We start from the raw sequence: 15,018 nt of genomic DNA, 5'->3' as shown, positions 1-15,018 counted from the left end.
TCTTTCTTAATTCATTCTATTTTGTGGTTTTTCTACACAAGGAAATTGTAGGATGAAGTTGTAAAAGACTTTGAAACTAGCAAAAGATTATTGGGTGTAGTCAATGAAAAATAAGTCATTTTTCTAGCAAGCCCTTTTGTTTATCTGATTTTTTTTTTTTTTTTTTTTTTTTTTTGTGGTACTGGGGCCTCTCACTGTTGTGGCCTTTCCCGTTGCGGAGCACAGGCTCTGGACGTGCAGGCTCAACAGCCATGGCTCACGGGCCCAGCCGCTCCGCGGCATGTGGGATACTCCCGGACCGGGGCACGAACCCGTGTCCCCTGAATCGGCAGGCGGACTCTCAACCACTGCGCCACCAGGGAAGCCCTGTTTATCTGATTTTATAAAGGCTCCGAGTCTTTCACTGACTTTGAGCTATTTTACAACTTTGTAACTTATAGAAATGTATAGTAGTGCAAATAATTCTTGTCCATATAAATGCAAATTGCATCTATTTTAATGTAATTGGTTATTAGCTTATGGACGTTGATCAGTTTGGCCATTTTTTACATCTGTTTATAACTTCATTTCAGCATTCTTTATTTGACTACACGTGAGGGTTAGAATTCTCCTTTGAACTGGCTATAACATCTTACTGGTTTCCTCATTCATTAATGACTTAAACAAACCTTGACATGTGTTCATTTTACATCTGTATGAAAGCCATCATGATAAGTTTTTTAAAAATTGCTATCCTTTAACAACATGTATGAATTCTTAATGAATATCGGTGACCAAATGGGGTTTCCCTGCAAAAACTCTTGTTTTCTAGTTTCCTAAGTGGAATAAAACTATAATGCTGAATAATAGTTATTTCCACTTTTAACAAGTAAATCCCTGTGCATGATAAAAAGCAAATTATCTCTTATTTTTATAGGAGAATAATGTCATGCACTCTCTTTCAAAAGTATAGTTGGAACTTCATTACACTAACAATCACAAAATATACCACAGGAGGAAAAGACAGGCCAAAACTGGCGTGAAGAACGATTCTAAGATATTTTGTTACATAGAATTGATCCCCTTTCCAGTTCAGATGGTACAGCTGGCAAAATCAGCCTCAACAGATTTGGAAAGGCCTGCCTGCTCAATGTGCTTCTTTTCCTGTCTGACACCCTCAGAGATTGTGAAGCTGCCGCTTGACACCTTGAGTTAGTTCACACTCCTCTGTGTGTTGCCTTGGCCTTCAGCTAACTTCCTGAAGTTGTGAGGAATGGCTCTAAACTGCTCTTGAAAAAGTTTTAAAACTCATTAACTTCAGTCTTTAGCTCTTTATAGTTCCTCAATCATTTAAACTGACAATACTTACTTGTTGAATACATATGCAAATTAATACATTTCTCTATTAATTACTGGATTTTTAACCAGTGTACTATGCTATTTCTCCAGTTATTCCTTTGGGAAATGTGATAGTTTAAATGGATTAGCTTCTCTATAAAATGTATAGTAAGCTTTGTAAGTACTTGATTTTGATAAGTTGTTTTTAATTATATATATATTTTTGAGTGAATATTAATATTATAATTCTAACAGCTAAAATTTTTGCGATGTGAAGTTTTTATTCCTACCTTGAGTTAGCAAGTGCCTTACATGTAAAGAACACATAATTTAAAAAAAAATTGTTAGAACCATTTTGAGGATTAACCGAAATAAACTATTATAAAATATCTCATTTTTATTTGGTCAAAAATACAAATCCTATCTGAAAAAAATAATACATTAAATATATAGAAAATATAAATAGAAATTTCATTTTAGCTTTACTTTTTGCGGAGACCATATCATCTCCTTAGTTTTGACTTAGGTCTAAACAGAATTGCCTAACATCATGTGGTTATGATTCTGTCTAATTATAAGACTAAATTTAAAAAAAAAAAACAGGGACTTTGATGTGCAAAGAGCTGTTCAAACTTTAGCAAGAAATGTTAAATATAATAAAAATGTAAACTCTATGGTTTATGTGAGTTTTAGTGTGTACTAAATAACAGCAAATGTTTGCTAGTTCACTTTTAACTTCTAACTTCAATGCTTCTAACATTTATAAATACTGTTCCCCATTGTTTGCTGATTCTATTAACAAGAAGAAGGAAGGCAAAAGTGAAATAAGAGTATAAATGAGAAAAAATAAAACTATCCTTTTACGGCTCACATTCTTAACATATTTGGACTGCCAGTGGAAAGAGTTAGAACACATATTTCCTAAAGACCAAATGTATTAATGTCTGCAAAAAGAAACCAACTATTGATAAATTAATAGTTCATTCATTAAGATCATGCTTAGTTTTTCTGTAAAGGATAATTGTTTACTGCTTTTAAAAAGAGCTAAAATCTAAATATCAATATTAGAAAAAAAAATACTATGTGATACTGAACCCCTAGAAAGGAAAGGCTTACCTTGGGCAGCTCAAACATAGTCATAAATTCAAACTGAAAGTCAGTAATGAATCTCAGAAGCTGGAGAGATTACATACCCCAATCAACCCAAAATATTATTTTTGAGAATAAATGAATAAATAAAACTCATAAATTTATTAATAAGAATTTCCCTTTTACCCATGTTATATTTATAAAATTGGGGATTTCCCATGAAGTATGCAGTTACTTTCTAGAAATAGCATTGGAAAGAACACTTCAGGGTAGAGCTTCTCAGACCTTAGGGTGTTTATGAATAACACAGGGATTTTGTTAGAAATGCAAGTTTTGATTCTTTGGATCTGGTGTGAATGCTGAGGTTTGGCATTTCTTACAAGCCCCCATTTCTTACCTAGTCAGAGGACCACATTGAGGAGAGATGCCCTGCCAGCACTTCTAGTGAAAAGGCACAAATGCCCAACCTTGTCACATTAAGTAGTTACAATTGCTTACAACGTGCATGTTTAGACTGCACATGTATAATGATGGAGAAAATAAGGATCTTTTCCTTGGATGAGAACCCAAATTAGAATGACTCATTTTTAGAGTTCTATCACGTATGCAGCCCATACCCTGTACCAGCACCTCTTCTTCCAAAGTACTAGACCCATACAGGACACACGACAAAAGGCATTAGGTATCCTTTTTGTGGAGGTGACCTACCACCTCTAGTCCCTAATGGGGAATGCTAGCCAAGGGCCTGGGCAACTACAGAATCCTAAAGGGAGGTTCTATTGGTGTACATATTGAAAATAGTATCTTTCTCTCCTTGGGCAGCTTTAACTTCTTGACTGTATTTTTCTCAATTTCGGCATCAAATCCATTACACTGAAATTTAAAATTGGTGCACCAACCCTCCAATTTTTTGCCCCATATATTTTGATTTTCTAACTCGAACTGAGACCATCTACGTAGTTATTTCCTTTCTTTCCTTTTGTTACCCTTTCTCCATTGTGCTTTTGGTAAAACTTCAACCATCTCCAAACAAGCCTGCAAACCAGAGATTTGAGACTTAAAGGGGTGCTATGCACTCTGATTTTCCTCTCCAAGTGATATTTGGAAGCAAGAGTGAGTTTAAGTATGGGTACACTGTTTTGAATAAATGTACGGACTACCTCCTACACTCAGTAGGCCACTCAAAATGGTCTTTTAATGGATTCATGCATGAAAGAATAAAATACTTAGAGAAACAGATTCTGTCTTGCTGAGAAGCAATAGTCAAACCAAATATTTGCTACTTCTATGATATCATCGCCAAACCGTTTTCCGGTTTCCTTCACCCGAAACAGATTCAGATGGCTAATTCAGTGACCATTATGGTTTGGCTTCAGACCAAGTTTTATGGAGTCTGTCCACTGGCTTATCTGAGAGTTCCCAAATGCAGTTTGCAGACAGCCCAAAGACACATCCTGAGACACAGAGCACCCCTGGATATCTCCAAAATAAAACCAGGAGTCTAAATGGTTTTGCAACAAAAATCTGCCAGACATTTTTATTGTCAAGATAGCACTTTGCTTAATGGCTTGTATGAATAACATCCTTGATGAGCATTTATCACATGAATGAATCCCAATTTGGTACAGATTATTCTCTCCATAAGAGCAATGATCATATCTTATTTTTTTGTGCATGGCCAATATAAAACATGTGTTTCTCATTTATTAGGATAGCAACAAATGTTTATGAGTGAAAATATATGATGGCCTTAGGTTTATACAGTTTTACCTTCATTTTCAAGATAAATTAATATTCATAGGATCTCCCCACCAAGGAGGAACAAAACACCATTTTGATAACATATTATTTACCGTCTTGTTTTTGAGGGCATGACTGGAAACCCTACAGGCAGATGGAGAAAGCCCAAGTGAGTGTCTCACCCTATATGATAGACTGATTTCAGACCATGTTACAAGACTACCTTAAAACTCACTTCTTCCATGTAGTTTTTCAATGACTGTCCTCCACTGGAGGCTTCTCCCTAGAGGCAAAGAGGAAGAGAGGTTGAAAAAGTCAAGAGAAGGAAAGAGAAAATAGGAAAGAAGATGAGTCATGAAGAGCAGTGAAACCTGGGAGCAACACCAAATCTTTACTGCCCTCCACCATCTCAGTTCGTACTTAGGGGATTATCAGCTTGGCAAATTCTTACTCTGGAGGAGATAATAATTGTTTCAAGGCAACAATGTATCTTTTAGGCGGATTTTAGGTCACATAAACAAACAACCACCTAGTGGAGCTAGGTGGACAGAATGCTAAACGTGCAGTATAAGATTTTCTGTTATTAACTTTATAAATATGCACCTAAAACTAGATTAAGAAAACAGTCACTAATTCCGTCTTTGATAAATCTGTGTGAAGACCTGGCACAGGGACTTAAAAGTACTAATGGAAAAGAGTACAGCTCATTAGCCTGCCCTTTTCCAAATGTTTATATCCAGTCTTCCTCACCTTACTTGTGTGTTATTAGTAAATTCTCCGTTATTTGTGCCTTCTACCAGCCTTTCATTGAACACTAGTAATCACTGAGATTTTAAATCACTGAAATTTAAAACATCAAATTAAACAGATATTGCAAACTCATCTAAACATTGGTGGTCAAAATTGTCAAACAGCTTGTCAGTTTGGAAAGGTTATATATATATAAAAGCAAAGTGATTCCGTTAGAAAAAGATATATTTTTATAATTCATGGCCAGAAATGTTTGGAAATAAATTCTGAGATATGAAATGGTAAATTCTAGGACACCATATGTGTTTAAAAGATAACTAAATAAGTGTGAATAAAGCTTACATTTGTTTCTATAACTTTTCAAAGACCCTCCTTTTTAACTTCTCAAGGCTCTCATAGACATGATCTTATTTGATTGGTTTTTCACTACAATTTGAGGGTAAGGCATCCTCAGGTCAATTCGATCCATAAAGAAATTGAAGGCAGAGCTGCTGATTGAAGTGCTTAAAGCCCAGGAACCAAAAAAGGCATTGCTGGGACTGGATTCAACCCTGACACTCTTCTACCTTGCTGCAATGAAAATTCTAAAACAAAAAATTAAATTTACTTTAGTTTTTTTAAAAAAAATTGTGATGTGTACTCCAAAGCACTTTCAGAGGGTTAAAAAAAAAAAAAAGCATGCTTTTTCTTCAAAACAAAAATTAAGCTAGGAATAAAGTTCTGGGATTCCTTAGAAATCACAGATGTGGTCATATTTTTTCACAAATCATGGTTTCCACTAGCAAAAAGATTAATATGCTATAGTTTAAATGTTTCCAAATGCTTCCAATCTTGTGGGATTTTTTCAACGGATAAGATAGTGAAAGAGATAGGATAGTTATATTTACTTAAACTGAAACATAAACTATTAGAAAATATCAAATCCATATAAATCCTCCAAACTATGAGGAATTTAACTCAAAGCATGCAGACAGGGCTGGAAACTTACTTCAAATAAACTGCTTTTTATAGTTGAACTAACGACGCTATCAGCCCTCATTTGGACAACTGGTCCACAAAGAATGCTGTGGGTTCTTCCAATTTGGCTCTTCTGTGTGACAGAACTAGTTCATTTGTGCCAATAATCCCCTTCGCCTGGGCTGCTAGGGGCAAGAGAATGAGTGGCAAACTGCTTGGAATAACAGATCTGCTTTCTGGAAGGGCCAGCATCTGAGGGCCAATGGTGAGATGCTGCAGACTAGTCCCTGGGTGCTCGCTGAAGACACCTATTTGTTTCCTTCGCTCCGGAGTGCAGTGGTTTTCCCAAATTGTCTGCATACTTGTAGTCTTATGCCAAGACCTGGTGATGACTGAGGGTTTTCTTGATGACCAGATATAACTGAAGCACTGTGTGTACTATAGGGCTTCTCGACAGGCTTTCTTTTTCCCACAGTGCCAGGTCCTTCTCAATATCTACACCATAGAAAAGGAGCAACCTACACAACGCTATTTGTTTCAAAGGCCACACAGCTTGGAGTCTGGCTGTGACCACCTTTCATAAATCACTGACATGGGTGGCACTGATGAATGAGGAACACAAAGTAAACGACTCCAGGAGGAAAATACAGAGGAAATGGACCTTTTGCAGAGAGAATTACAAATGTGGCACAGAGCCAAGGGAACAAAGAAAAGAACAAGACATCAGGATCTCTGAGCCTTGGGGTCAGAAGAGGTGGCCCCAGCCAAGAGGCTTGATTCAACATGGCTGCCCCAGGTTCCCCATTTCTAACATGGCACTGCGGAAATGCTGATTTTCCCTCCTTCCCCCACTGGTGGTGCTAATGAAATAAAATCCCTTCCAAAGCACAAAGCTATCAACTTCAGTCATCCTTTTCTTAGCTTTAAAGAACTGGCATTTTAAATATCAAGTCATTCTAACAATATAATATTTTGTTAATCATCTGGAAATGAATCAAAAATACCCAAATGCAATTTCCCTTGAAAAACAAAGAGAAGAAAGGGGATAGAAGGGTGGCAGACAGGGGCGTGTGAAGGAGGGAAAGGGCAGAATACATGGAAACTATGCCTTAAAAAAAAAAAAAAAGAAGAAAAGGAATTTCCTGAAATGTGGTTTCACTTATCATGAATCTTAATATAACCAACAGTTGAGATAAAAATGTTTTGAATGTGAATTACAAAATATAAACTCAGAGAAAGAAAGAAAAAGAGGCTGATATGATTACTGCTTAACATATGACGTGGGATCACAACTGTCAGAGACGCAGGCTATCGTCACTCCCCTAGTTCTTTTCCAGTTAAGGAAACATTCTCAGTGAGATGGCATATTCTAGAGACTGAGCTAGGACTAGACCCACACTTTCCTGAATCCATCACCATTTTCCACCATACCAGGCTGCTCTTGTTTCAACCAGTATTTCCTGTTCATCTCTTACTAATCTTTAGACAAAATGCGTACAGACTTGCACTTGCATACAGGGTACATTTATTCACTAACATTTTATGTCTAAGACCTCTGGTATTCATTTCCTTCAAAGAAAGTTCCATGAGAACCCTACTTCCACCAGAATCTTCTTTCTTCCCACTTTTTTTTCAAATGAAACTAAACAATAATCCTGATACAGACAACACTCTCTTAAGAAGTAACTGTGGTACTTAGAACCCACAGAAGAATGGAAGCTCCATATGAATGGCCAGAGCATTTCTGAACCTAAGGGACCCATAACACTTTACCCCGTTATTTATTCCGCAAGTATTTATTAAGCGCCTATTGTGTGCCACATAATTAACTAGGCTTGGGAACAAAGAGGTGAATAAGAACTGATCCCTACCATAAAAAGTTTACCTTGAGAAAACAGATCTACAAGTTATTAGAATACAGAGCAAAAGTTAATTGACACAGGTAAGCCCAAGGTGCCACAGGAAAAAATAGGAGGAAAGGGCACCTACTCTTTCATTTATTTAACAGGCATGTTTTGAGAAATTCTACGTGCTGGGAACTGTTATAAGCATTGGATACAGATGATGAAGGAGTCAAAGTAGAAGGATTAAAACTTGCAGAAATTATTTTTAAGCTTAGTCCTAAAGACAGTCAATTAGCCAGATGAAGGAGCTGAATAAGGAGGAGAACTCATACCAGGCAGAAGGAAAATTCTGTGCAAGGGTCCAGACCCAACAGAGCAAATACATGAAACCACAAGTATTACTATGAAAACCACCAATATACTATGCACTGAAATGTGTATTGCATTTTGAGATATAGAGATATTAACATCGTGTCATTTCCTAATTTTATACTATAATTTCCTGTAATACAGCTGCTAATATAATGGTTACACATTTTTTGGTTTTTTTGCCATGCCATGAGGCTTGTGGGATCTTAGTTCCCTGACCAAGGATAGAACCCAGGCCCCCTTAAGTAGAAGCGTAGAGTACTAACCACTGGACCACCAGGGAATTCCTTGTTGTATTTTCTTTTTTTCTATTATTATTAATTTATCTATTTATATACATCTTTATTGGAGTATAATTGCTTCACAATGCTGTGTTAGTTTCTGTTGTACAACAAAGTGAATCAGCCGTATACATACACATATCCACATATCCCAAAGAGAAAAACAAATACTGTTGTGTTTTCTAAGTGCATTATTACACAGGGTTACTGAATTTGTGACAGATGACAGATAGATTGAAGTTCAGCTTTCCAAACTCCAGCAAACTTTATAGGTGGCAACTACTACTGATGTCCAAGAGAATAAGCAGTGATCTATTTCCAATTAGTAAAAAACTGGGTGCTATAGTTTAGAAAATCAAAATTGTTTTGGAAAGTTCAGAGGTCTTCTAGATCATTGATGTAGTCAATAAATTAATAGTTACACTTGAGTTTTCACACTTACATATATAAACAGATGCTGTTTCTAATTGGCCTCAAAGTCTTTTCACACTGTTGAAAATCTCTTTTCTGAAATTTTGCTCACAATCTCATGAACAATTAGAGCACCAGTGCAGACCATCTTTCTCTGAAAATGACACCTTTATCCAGTAGACTGCTTTAGCATTGCTAAGGGCTACAAGACAGTAGCATTTTAAGAGAAGATGTTATGATCTTACTCTACCTTTAAGTTCCACAGCTGCTGTGGGTTACATCTGTACCAGGAATCAGCAACCTAAGGTGTGGCCAGAAGCCAAATTTGCCCTCTCAGAAGGGACAAATAACACTCAATCTCTATGCACATAACCAACTTTTAAATTAAAATGAGAACAATCTACATTTTTCTTCCAATGTTTTCATGTTAAGCTAAATAGTTCCTTTAGTGATAATGCCCTTGCCTTAAAGACTTACCTTAAAACAATTTAAAAAGGCAGGAGCAATTATGGAACTAATGACTATTACTATTAATGTCAAATTTTAAGGCGTTTTAGCGTTCCTTGTTATTTTCTGAGAAGTGGCTATTCAGTTGCCAAAAAAAAAAAAAAAAGCATTTTATTCTTTTCTTTTCTTCCCACGTAAAAAATATGGGAGTGCAATGCCAGTAATGACAGGCTCCCTATTTAGGAGAGTGGTAATTTTTATGAATGGATATTGAATAGGAGAAGGGACAAGATGAGAGGGTAGAGCTGTAGGATGGATGGGTAGTGTTAATCATTTTTAATTGCAATGACATAAAATAGACTGAGATATATATTATTGGTCAATTGACTTTTAAAAAATCCATATGACCTTGAACTATTCACTGTACCAATAACAGCAAATTGTCAGCCATAAGATCTTGGAAAGTCACAACGTGTCTTCTGAAGGTGGGTTTCCTCATATATAAGGTTGTTTCGGAACCACAGGGTTGCTTCACATTGGATAGTGAATGTGAAAGAGTGCTGAAAGCTTCAGAGTTATACAACTGTAAAGTGCAGGGTTATTATTCTGTAAATGTGCATATCTTCACTGATCCACTCACCTGTTAGTTTTCCTGTCTTCTCCCCTGGCCCCATCACTTAAATCTTCACATGGTCCTTTGTATGCATATCTTTACCAAAACACATATCACACCCCATTACAACCACTGGCTACTTTCTCTGTCTTTCTCATTTAACTCTAAGTTGTTGAAGGGCAAAAATTGTTTTTATTCATTTTTGCTTCCCAAGTCCTGCTACAGGGCTGGGCAATATAGATGAAAACTAAATATTTGAAGAATGAATGAGCAAACAAACAATTTGTAGGTCTTAGCTGGCTCTGTATCTACACAGAGACTATAAAATCATAAAGCTTATAAATAATAAGATAAAACAGAGAACTCACTTTTAAAATCATTAAGTAGATAGTATTATTGAATGTGCAATAAAGACACTGAAGAGAGCTTCCCTGGTGGCGCAGTGGTTGAGAGTCCGCCTGCCGATGCAGGGGACACGGCTTCGTGCCCCGGTCCGGGAGGATCCCACATGCCGCAGAGCGGCTGGGCCCGTGAGCCGTGGCTGCTGAGCCTGCGTGTCCAGAGCCTGTGCTCCGCAACGGGAGAGGCCATAACAGTGAGAGGCCCACGTACCACAAAAAAAAAAAAAAAAAAAAGTAAAAAATGACACTGAAGAAATTGCTGATTACTTAGGATTTGTAAGTAATTACTGAATAGAACTTTCGCCTTGAAATATGAAAACTATGTATTCATAAGTATACTTTTACTATTTTGTTAAACTAGTGCTATGGATAATTATTTTCATAATACTGAAAAATGGAAATATATAAAATTGGTCTTTTAAAAATCTAATGAGATACAGAGTTTAGGAAAGAGTTTTCTTTAAAAAAACGTTCAGAAATAAAGACTAAAATAGGACAGACAAAAGAATAAACAAACGCAACAGATAATGTCATAAAAGAACTAGAAGGTGAATAAGAGAAATTTTTTAAATCAAAAAGAAATTCAGAAAGATTTTTTTTTAAGGATTTTAGGGAAAGTGATAAATATTGAAGAGAAGCAGAGAAGACGAAATACACAGAAAATAGGAGACCCTAAGGCAGAAAACAAAAGAAAGGGAACAGAATCGATACAAAAAGTTATAATTCAAGAAAACTTCCCTGAAATAATAATAAAAGAAATTACATATTGCACTGCATACCTGGCAATAGTGAGCCAGACTGATATACTCTAGCAAATTCATCGTATTTTTTTTTTTTTTTTTTGCGGTATGCGGGCCTCTCACCGCTGTGGCCTCTGCCGTTGCGGAGCACAGGCTCCGGACGCGCAGGCCCAGCGGCCATGGCTCACAGGCCCAGCCGCTCCACGGCATGTGGGATCCTCCCGGACCGGGGCACGAACCCGCGTCCCCTGCATCGGCAGGCAGACTCTCAACCACTGCGCCACCAGGGAAACCCAAATTCATCGTATTTTAAAGAAAAAACGTCCTTTGGGCATCTAGAAAAACATACTGTATGATTTATACAGGGAAAATATTTATATTATCAGTAGAGTTTAACAGCAGTGATTTAGAACAGTAGAAAAATGAAGTAATATATTTAAAATACTGAAGGAAAGAAAATGTGAGCCCAGTAATCTAATGGAGAACGAACTTCAGAAAACTAAAATGCCGAGATCTAAGAACAGATGGCGAGCATTAACTATGGAGTTACCTGTCCTAAGACCACATGAGAGTTGAAAAGCAGAGAATATGTTATGCGTTGGCTGTATACTCTGACAATGCAGATTTGGCACAACTATTAACAAGTTGGATGAGAATAGAGCAAGCATGTGCATTTTATCAGAATTTGTGTTGGTAGATGGATTGATATTTTTATCCTGAGACCCCTGTATAGAATATGGAATAAGACAAATGAGTTATTATGGAATATTTTAATTCCAACGTTGCCTTTATCATTGAGAATCAGAATTGTCGGTATGGAAAAAAGGAGACAAAGATGTAAGAAAATGGGTTAAATTTAAGTCTTGGTAGTCTCTAATTTGAATTGAAAGTATCAATGTGAACTAACTGTCCACCCAAAGGGGCTGGAAATAATGATCAATCCAGTAGTAATGAGTATCAGTGGTGTCCAGACTGTGGTCTTGAAAGACCATTTCTCACTAAAAGAAACTAGGGCTTTTCAAAAAAAAAAACAAAAAAAGGACTGATTCCATATTAGGGACAGGATACACACAACATTAGCTTGGAACATCTTGCGCTACCCAAGAGCAAGCAAGCTATCGGAGACTACCGGGGGCATGATGGAATGACCCATAAACAAACGTGAAGAAGTCCTCATGCCAAAGATGGACCAGTTTGAGCTTTAGCAATGATAATAATTGCCATTCATTGAAACTTACCAAATAAGTTTAAAGAAAGTATTGTTTATCTTCAGAAGATATTAGGTATCCTACACATTACCTTGAAAACTAGCAAATAAAGGAGAGAAATCAAGCACGTATCCTGCCCTTCTTAAGAGAACTGTATTACTGGCCAATCAAATAGTAACTGAGAGAAAGGGTCTCTCAGCAAAAGTATTCCAACAAATAAATACAAAAGAAATGATGAAATTAAAATATCACCGCTTTTCAACTACCAATATATACATAAATATTGGCATTGAGCATCTATGGCTGCTAAGATGCTAAGATGACAAGCATGGGAAACGACCATATATTATGTGTCTCCTATAGTCATGCCAAAGAGGAGCTTTATCCAGTTTCTGGATACATTTCAGGAGAAAACAGAGAACTGAAGAACATGTTGAACCAAGAATATGAAGTTAGCAAAACTCTGACTGCAGAAAACTTGGCAGGTCAAATGGCCAGGGTTCTTTAACAGATAAATTGTAAGAAAATGCAAGAAGTGGAGTTTAAAAGAAAATGTAAGAAGTGGAGTTTAAAAGAGACTTAAAGACATATCTGATTTTTGAAAGTTGGCAAGGTTAACAATAGTGTCAAGAGATGCATATTTAGGTGGTAAAGCTTTTTTTAAAGTGCAAGTTGATTATTATAAAAGAATAATTTTTATTTGTGGGGAGAGGCAGAGGTTGTGATTGGGAAAGGGCATACTGAAAGGCCATCTCCGTTGTCTGGCAAAGTTTTATTTCTTGACCTGAGTAATACTCTCATTATAAAAGTAAGCCATACATTTGATTTGGGTGATTTTCTATATTTGTGTTTTGTAATAAAAAGACATTTAAAAATAAACGGATAGCCATTTCTAATATTAAACTGTAGTGTTACAGGCATAACTGTAAGATCCAAATGAAACTTTTAAAAAATTGGAGTGAAATGTTATAATGCTCTATTTATTGTTGGCTATTACATGGTCACATATCCAATCCCCCATCGATCTAAATCTTTTGGTCTATGTAAAGAGGTAAGTTTTGGTTATATATCTAGAAAAGTAGTTAAAGGACACTCTTACCATTCTGATTCAATCTTTTTTTTTTTTTTTTTTTTTTGCGGCCATGGCTCAGGGGCCCAGCCGCTCCGCGGCATGCGGGATCCTCCCAGACCGGGGCACGAACCCGTGTCCCCTGCATCGGCAGGCGGACTGTCAACTACTGCGCCACCAGGGAAGCCCCTAATTCAATCTTAAGCTAATCTAATTATAACACTGACCTAATAAAAATCAGTTGGCAATTTTGATTTTTACCGTTTGAAACAATTAAGCCTTTAAATTCTGTTCCATTAAGCTTTTTAAAAAATCAATAGATGTCACTTGAGAATCTATAAAGTACCTGTATAAATTCTCCAAGGTCGGTGAAAAATGAATGTCAGCCTCATAATTTAAACTAAACATACAATGTATTCTTTTAAAATTAAATTAACCAGTGTCTTTGCAAAATGCCTAAATGGCTAAGGTGACCAACTTCCTGTACTGTGACTCAAAGTTGGGAAAACCGACGGGAGCCTGCAAGAAAACCGATACCCAAGGCTCATGAAATACCAAGACTTTTATGTCTCTCTTGTTCTCCGTCCACGTTTCCTTAATTTAAAAAAAATGATCAGTGCTTCAGATAAGTAACAATCCTCAGCATTTCTCTACATTGAGGGAAACATGTTTCTCTAACAGATGCATGGACACAAATAATTTTGTGCTGGTTTCTTTTAACATATGTCTCTGATTTTTTAATTCAACAACAAAGAAGACCAGTTTCACATTTCAGACACCTTTGCATTTTTAAATACACATTAAAGGGCTACAGAATAATTTAAACTTTGTAAGAAAAAGTCTTTTTCGCTGACTTGTAAATAAATGCAGGTAGTAATAATGCAGAAGTACATTTAAAAGTGTATTTTTAATCCTTAACACATTTATTTGAAAAGGGCTAATTTTTTAATGGATTCCTTAAGTGGTCCAAAGAGAATGACATCCACAGCATTAAGGTTCAAACCAAATAAATGAAATGCACGAGTTTACATTATCTAGCCTGTCAAAACCCTGGCAGCTCATGTCATAGACAGTGTCACTAGGAGAGTTGTGACAGGCTTGGGGGAAATGTGTAGACTCGTAATCAATTTTCCAAGAAAAAGAGGTGACCTCCAAATAAATAAGAGGAGTGACTTGGAGGGGAAGATAAAGGAGGCTGTTAACTGATTCAAAGTAGCACAATACTAATTCTGCAGGTTTACCTATAGTCTCTAGGATAATTTGAAAAGGCAATTCTCACAAGTGTGTCCCAACTCACCACCCGTGTTTAATGTACTACAGTATTTCTTCTGCTTAATACGGGCTTAGTGTGGGCTGGTCACTGGGCTAAGACTTGGCCTTGATTCCATGTGTTTGTCAGAAGTGGCAAACGGTGGCGACATCCTAAAGAGGCGAGAGTGCAGGTTTTGGAGTCAAGCAAATAAGGGTTCATAATTCCGTTCTGCCATTTATGCTCATGTGCATCGGGCAAGTTACATAACTCTCCTGGGTCCCAATTTCTGCATCTGTAAATGGTGATAACACCCTGGGCACCTCATGGGTGATTGTGAGGCTTAAATGAACTAATGTCTGTAAGGCATAGAAGACAAGAATAAAACTCTGGCTGTCATCATTATTAATGAGGATAATAAGTATTAGTACTAGTTTTAGGAGGTTTTTAGTAAATGGAAGACAGAGAAAACCAACCTTATACTATGTGAGGTAGGAAAATTAGGAATATGCTTAATTCTTTAAGAATATAGC

The 15,018-nt window shown here is 36.6% G+C and overlaps 1 protein-coding gene across 1 annotated transcript in view; it reads right to left on the bottom strand.

Moving 5' to 3' along the window:
* C17H8orf34 (chromosome 17 C8orf34 homolog) overlaps positions 1 to 15,018 on the bottom strand; it is a 344,433-nt gene that overhangs the window by 36,160 nt on the left and 293,255 nt on the right. The window contains exon 11 of the mRNA XM_059995457.2: positions 4,382 to 4,429. Coding sequence (XP_059851440.2) covers positions 4,382 to 4,429 — 48 coding nt within the window. The remainder of the gene's footprint in view (positions 1 to 4,381; positions 4,430 to 15,018) is intronic.

Source organism: Delphinus delphis, chromosome 17, assembly GCF_949987515.2.
Source record: "Delphinus delphis chromosome 17, mDelDel1.2, whole genome shotgun sequence".
Lineage (NCBI taxonomy): Eukaryota > Metazoa > Chordata > Mammalia > Artiodactyla > Delphinidae > Delphinus > Delphinus delphis.
The sequence above is the reverse complement of the archived record's forward strand: the minus strand, read 5'-3'. Positions and strand labels throughout refer to the sequence as shown.